At 35.1% G+C, this 6,761-nt stretch overlaps 1 protein-coding gene across 3 annotated transcripts in view; it reads left to right on the top strand.

The window, feature by feature from the left end:
- Positions 1 to 1,073: 1,073 nt before the first annotated feature.
- LOC105956418 (protein PSK SIMULATOR 2) overlaps positions 1,074 to 6,761 on the top strand; it is a 5,753-nt gene continuing 65 nt past the window's right edge. The window contains exons 1-13 of one of the 3 annotated variants that reach the window (XM_088815709.1): positions 1,074 to 1,455; positions 1,558 to 1,838; positions 2,572 to 2,894; positions 3,190 to 3,282; positions 3,365 to 3,455; positions 3,795 to 3,888; positions 4,182 to 4,279; positions 4,432 to 4,507; positions 4,661 to 4,764; positions 4,866 to 4,979; positions 5,818 to 5,894; positions 6,028 to 6,072; positions 6,168 to 6,761. The exon at positions 6,168 to 6,761 is cut by the window's right edge and continues 65 nt beyond it. In XM_088815709.1, the coding sequence (XP_088671835.1) occupies positions 1,563 to 1,838; positions 2,572 to 2,894; positions 3,190 to 3,282; positions 3,365 to 3,455; positions 3,795 to 3,888; positions 4,182 to 4,279; positions 4,432 to 4,507; positions 4,661 to 4,764; positions 4,866 to 4,979; positions 5,818 to 5,894; positions 6,028 to 6,072; positions 6,168 to 6,627 (1,851 nt within the window). In that variant the 5' untranslated portion in view covers positions 1,074 to 1,455; positions 1,558 to 1,562 and the 3' untranslated portion in view covers positions 6,628 to 6,761. Of the gene's footprint in view, positions 1,457 to 1,540; positions 1,839 to 2,571; positions 2,895 to 3,189; positions 3,283 to 3,364; positions 3,456 to 3,794; positions 3,889 to 4,181; positions 4,280 to 4,431; positions 4,508 to 4,660; positions 4,765 to 4,865; positions 4,980 to 5,817; positions 5,895 to 6,027; positions 6,073 to 6,167 lie in introns of all 3 variants that reach the window. The other 2 variants (XM_012980266.2, XM_088815710.1) reach the window with 2 other exon arrangements.

A 6,761-nucleotide genomic window follows, 5' to 3' on the forward strand; every position in this document is an offset into this window, starting at 1 on the left:
ACTTTATATATAAAATTCATGTTATTTATTTATTATAGAAATATTATTCCTGTTAAAAAATATAAATATTAAATAATTTTGTTGGAGGTTTGATGGGAAACAATAACAAGTGTGAAAGTAAGTAGATGCTTTGGCGTCTTTGAGTGGGCCTGGTCGTTGAAACCAAGCACCCACCAATCGGGAGCCGCCACGTCGGCATTGCAACTGCCTCACGGCACACATAAATAAAAATACTCCGGTAAAGACGTACAACTTTCTTCCCTTTCTCGTAGTATTAAACAATTATTCCACTGACCGTTTCAATTCAAAATGGGGCCCACCCTGACAAGTCTTCCTGCGCGAAATGACGATTGTACCCTTCCTTCTGGATTTGGTTTCTCACCTGTTATTTACTGCATAGCTTTATTAGAGATTAATGATTTGCTGTAATGACAATTGTAAAGTTAAGTTATGTAATTTTTCTAAGGCAAAAAAATATTTGAAAGTACCAAGGTAATGGTTCTGTTCAAAATGCACCTAATCTCGAATAATAGTCTGCAAATTAATATATGCACTGGATAAGTATTCCGTAAATTTCTCTCATGGATATTATTAAAAAAATATTTAAAAAGAAATTAATATATTAATCAAAATAAAAAAAACCATTAAAGTTCATCAAATGGGTTATAAATAATGATTCAACAAATAAATAAAGCATATGAGAAGACATTATTTTTGTTTCCGAACAATTTTCATTTCCAATTGAAATAAATAAATAAATGCCCCATTTGATTGCCAAAATAAGTCATGATTAATTAAATAATTGAACTTAATTTGATGTTTGATATCCTTAATAAATTGTTTGGTCCCAAAATTAGCCTTTTTATGAATTTTTTTTTGAGACGTTTCAAGATTCAATAAAATAATTGAATTTCATTAAATTATTTAATCTTATCTTGGTAATCAAACGGGGCTAAGTAGTAAATAATAATCAGAGCCGACAAGAAGTTCATATCAACAATAAAAGTATAAAACGAAAAGAAAAGCCGGTCAAACCTCAAAAATGATTATAGTATACTTTAAAAACCCAAATCACGCGACTAAACCCACCAATGGGCAGATTAGTCAACCAAATTCCGCCGACGACCAACAGCGGCAGCCGCCGGTGAATGACGTGGCATTACTCCATCATTTATAAATAAAACAAAAAAGAAAAAGAAAAGGGATTTTTTTTTTTTTTTTTTTTCTTTTTTGGGGGAAAAAAGTCAAGAGTTCACTACTGCTGAACCCGTGTTTTTGTGTCTTTTCTCTTGTGCATTATTTCCTCCGTTTTTCATTAAATTCACTAAATTCAAAGTTTTCCTTTTAATCAAAATCTGATCCAATCCCAATCTCTCTTCAGATTTGCTTCTCTCTCTCTTCACGCGGTTTTAATCGCCACTACCAATTGAATTCCGTTATTATTTTTGCAATCAGGTATGATTATTTTCTTCATTTTTTAAAATTTTTGTTTTTTGATTTTTTTTTTGGGGTCGTCTGATTAGCTTTTTGATGTGATTAGGTTTTTTTTTTGTGTAGATACAATGGGAGGAGTTTGTTCAGGAGGTACTGTAAAGAAAAGTAGGAGAAGAACTGTAGAGGTTGAGGATGAGAAGAGATCAGGGTTTTCCGGTAAGCTGAAATCTATTGGAAGTTTCGGGAAGCAGAATAAGAACAACGATGAAGATTCCTATACGTATCCGGATGAGAGTGATGTTTTCGAGAAGGCGCCTCGCAATTTGTTCGATTCGGGTGAGCTGAACATGACGATTGCTCGTGAGTTTAAGCTCTCGGCTCAGGCCAAAACCGCAGCTAACAAGGTACAAAACTCTATGATTTTTGTAATTGTACATTTGTGATTTTTGGGGGTATTTTTTTGTATTTGCTGTATTGGGTAAATTGAGTGATTTCGAGGATCGATGGTGAAAAAATGATTCCGATTGTGGTCGTGAGTTGTGAAGATCTTCACGAAGAGGCGGCGGATTTGACTTTGGTTTGGCGATTTTTCTTTAGCAGCAGTGCAGATTGGGTTTTGATGAACATGATACGATATTAGATAATAGAACTTTGTGTTGGTGAAACGATTTTAAATTGCAGTGCAGGAATCATGTTCGTCGTTTTGATGATTGGATGATAATTATTGGTAGTGCCCGAAATGTCATCACCGAAGAATCTGGTTTGGATCTATTCTTTGCTCAACTTGCAGATTAGACTGCATTTGTCTTCGACTGTGTCTGTATGAGCTAAATTTTAGATGTAGAACGAGCTTCGGCAGTAATTTTCGCGGGATTTATTGCTCAGTTCTCATTGGACCGTCGATTATTTGCAAATACATCCATATTCGTGGGAACTGTTTTTGTTCCATGCTTCGATGGAGGAGGCATATGATTGAAGAAAAAAACGTTTTTATGTTGTGTTTATTAAAAACGTTACTAGTAAAATACTCCATTCTATTCAAACAGAATGGAAACACTTCCTTTAGTTTATTTTCTTCTTTAAAAAGAATCAAGTAAAACTCAGTTGACACTAATACTATTTCTTTCATTATGATAGGGACCACAAACGACGTCATTTTTCGGTAAAGCCGGCATAGTAGGCCTCGAGAAAGCAGTGGAAGTTCTAGATACTTTAGGCAGCAGCATGACGAATTTGAATTCCGGTGGATTTACAACCGGTGTAACTTCTAGGGGAAATAGAATATCTATATTAGCATTCGAAGTCGCTAATACCATAGTCAAAGGCGCAAACTTATTGCAGTCTTTGTCTGAAGATAATATCCAGTTTCTGAAAAAGGAAGTTTTGAATTCGGAAGGGGTTAGAAAGCTGGTTACCACAGATATGGATGAGCTACTTCGCATTGCAGCTGCCGACAAAAGGTATTAATTTATTTTGTCTCTTTTATCCTCTCAGGCCTCGTTTGGTAGGTAAGATTAACCATGGTTAATTAAATAATTGGACCTTATTGGATCTTTGATTAGTCTAATATTTTTCGGGCCTGACCCGCAATTGTGAAAAAATATATTATCTTGGCAAATTGAGTAATTATTGCATCCCCCGGTTCATCAACAATACAATTTATCTTGGCTAATTTTATCTTGAGAACCAAACAACCTTATTGCATGTAAAGTTTGGTTGGATTTCTTTTGTTGACCACTTTTCATAATTATGCAGGGAAGAATTTGACGTCTTCTCTCGTGAGGTTATAAGATTTGGAAATTTGTGTAAGGACCCACAATGGCACAATCTTGATAGATTTTTTTCCAAGTAAGTGGTTCTTTACTTTGTGATTAGATACTCGATTATGTATTGAAGAATGACATTGATCGAAAAACTTTTGGTTTCTTAGATTGGAGTCGGATATTGATATTCATAAACAGCTAAGAGAAGAGGCAGATATGACTATGCATGAACTAACAACTCTGGCCCAGCATACCTCTGTAAGTTTACCTGCTTCAATTGTTCTAATTACCGTTCCTCGTAAGTTTACATGCTTCAATATGTTGCCATGCTCTACAATAGTACACGTGGATTATGTCATTGTTTGTTTTGGGAGTATTCTGGTGTAATCTGCTAAAAAATGTTTATCTTTGTAAAGAGCCCTCATTCTTTATTTGCATCTACCAATCATAATTGAGACAGTGAGTCGAGGCGAAAGAGAGATCTTCTAGAGCAGTTGTGTTGATGATCCTATTAATCGTTACATTTTTCTTCCAAAAATTTCTTGCATATGTAATGAATTTGTTAATAATGAAAAGCTCAATTAACCGTTTCTACAGGAATTGTATCACGAGTTGCATGCTTTGGATAGATTTGATCAAGATTATCAACGGAAGCTCGAAGAAGTAGATTCACTACACCTTCCTCGCAAAGGTTTGTGATGTCGATAATTTTTTTTCTTTCGATTTTCTATTTATTACTTTATTTTTTTGTAAGAAACTGCGTTTTAAAACTGAGATTCTATGCTCTCTGTTTGAAGACTTCTCATTCTATTTGTCGTCAGAAGGATTTATTGCATATTATATTTGAACTATGTTCTAAAAGAAACACAGTGTCTCTCTCTTAGTCACAACTGTGAAATCGAAGTATTTTCGTGTCTGCCTCTGATTTCTCTACGGAAAATGTTGATTATCTTAATTTTGTTGGCTTGTATTTTGCAACTGTAGGTGAGAGTCTCACAATGTTACTAAGCGAGCTAAAACATCAACGGAAACTTGTGAGGAACTTGAAAAAGAAATCTCTCTGGTCTAAAAGTTTGGAGCAGGTACATAGTTAAGCTCATTTCTATTTTAGTATTTAATATTTTTATTTTGTATATTTTTTATGTCATTGTTTAGGTAATTAAGATGATGAATTAAATATAGTAGCAATAAGCATCGGGAGTTTAATTCCACATCTATATTTTATCATGTTTAGGTCGTGGAGAAACTTGTCGACATTGTTACGTTCATTCATCAAGAAATTCCTGAAGTATTTGGAGTTGGAGATAACGGTATGAACGTGATTTATATATCTGTTTTGTCACTTTTCCTGCAATTGCTATTCTCAAAGACCAAATTGCTATTCGCAGAGTCATTATGTTAAAAATCACTTTTTACCGTCTGAAATATAATTTCATATTCATATATCTTTATACATATTGCAGGGTTGCGTTCAGCTGGAAAGGTGTCCACGAGTAAGCCAGAAAGACTAGGTGGCGCTGGTCTTGCCTTGCATTATGCTAACATAATTACTCAGATTGATAACATTGTGAGTTTATTACACAAGTTATTTCTTTCAATACCCGTAATACACAGTTTGGTTTATTTAGCTGAAATAATTTTGTCTTTATTTGAATTGAATTTATATAGGCGTCTCGCCCGACTTCTCTTCCCCCAAATATGAGAGATACATTGTACAGTGGTTTGCCTCCTACCGTCAAGAATGCTCTTCGCTCCCGATTACTGATTGATGACAAGGAAGAGGTATATTCTTTGGATGACTTGATATTATTAATTTTTTCTTTTAAATTGCATTTTGGATATTGAGAAAATTTGCAATGATTTGATACATCACTCGAGGGTGATAATTTACGATTGGTGCACATTTATTTCCTTTTAATGCGTATCATTCAACCTTTCGTACATAGATTTGAAGCTCATTTCATTTGGCTATGAAACGAACATGTTCTTGCTTTTCTCTTTTGTGATTATTTCTAGAAAATATTATAATTGGTCTAACCGCTCGTGTCTTGTTCTCTTTTTTTGCTTTCTTATTCTTCATTTTTTTTCCATTTTATCTTTAGATTCTTTAAGCAAAACTAATTCGGTAACAAACTAGGGTTGGAAATTGGAACAGAACGGAATATCTGAATTCCATCGATTCCAATCTGAATATTTCCGATTTTATGAACAGCAATTTTTTCCGATTTTGTTTGGAATGGGATTGGAATATATATTAATTTCGATTTCCAATTTCCGATTTTAATTTCCCAAAATTCCAATGTATTTCTGAAAATTACACTTATAATATTAATATTATGTATTCGATATTATACGTGAAGAAATAATTGGAATTTCCGAATCCCGCCGATTCCGATTCGAAAATTCCCGATTTTGGAACAGGTCGTTATTCCGATTTTTATTAGGTCCGGAATTGGAATTAGTTTTTCACTTCCGACAAAAATCGGATTTTTTCCAATCCAATCTGTCCGGTTTCCACCCCTAACACATACCATATAACAATCTTTGTTATTCTTCCATTTTTTTGCTCTTGTGTTTGATACAATCTCTCGATTTAACGTATTCGTTGTGCCTTTTGCAGCTAACAGTTCCTCAAATCAAAGCCGAGATGGAGAAATCTCTCCAGTGGCTTGTCCCTGTAGCAACCGACACTACTAAGTACGACGTTTTCCACTCTCCTATAATAAAACACAAACAAATTTCATCACATTGTCTTAAACCCTCAATTTGCAACGTCATCTTTGTGTTAATTCTTGGATGAACTAACGCAATTTCCCCTTTTCAAAAACAGGGCACATCAGGGTTTTGGATGGGTTGGTGAATGGGCCAACACAGGGTAAGTTAAAGCCTCAGTTCTTCTACTCCAACAAACTTAATGCCGCGTCTGGAAGCCATTTCTAATCCCTCCGTTTTTTGTTCTTTTCTTTTCAGCAACGATTTCGGCAAAAAAACGAGCACGCCAAACAACCTCATACGCCTACAAACACTCTACCACGCAGACAAAAATAAAGTCGATACTTGCATACTCGAGCTCGTAACTTGGCTCCACCGCCTCATAAGCCTCGTGAGGTATAGAGACAACGGGCACAAGCCAATCCTGCCGCCAGCTCGCTCCCCGAAGGTGCAACTCAATAACGGCAAGGTACAACTCTCGTCAGAGGATAGAAATCTTTTAGACGATGTAATGACACGGAGGAAGTTGGTACCCGGGCTGAGTAAAAGCCAAGAATTCGTGGTGGTGAAGAATAAGAAGAGTAAGATTTGGGCTATGAGTAGAAGCACCGGGAGTTCACCGAGAAGGGGTTTGATGAAACATCAAAAGGAAGATGTTTTGGATATATTGGACGGTTTGGATTCTTCGTTTTCGTTTTCGAGAGATGTTATCAGGTAAAGTGGTTTTTTTCATTTTTTAATTTGATTAATTACGATAAAGAAAAGAAAAGGGAATTCGAATCTTGGGCGAATATTTGTGTATATATTTGCGATTATCGAGCGTGGGATTTATATATATATGTTGGAAATTTT

Source organism: Erythranthe guttata, chromosome 3, assembly GCF_056151865.1.
Source record: "Erythranthe guttata isolate IM_541 chromosome 3, IM_541, whole genome shotgun sequence".
Classification (NCBI taxonomy): Eukaryota; Viridiplantae; Streptophyta; class Magnoliopsida; order Lamiales; family Phrymaceae; genus Erythranthe; species Erythranthe guttata.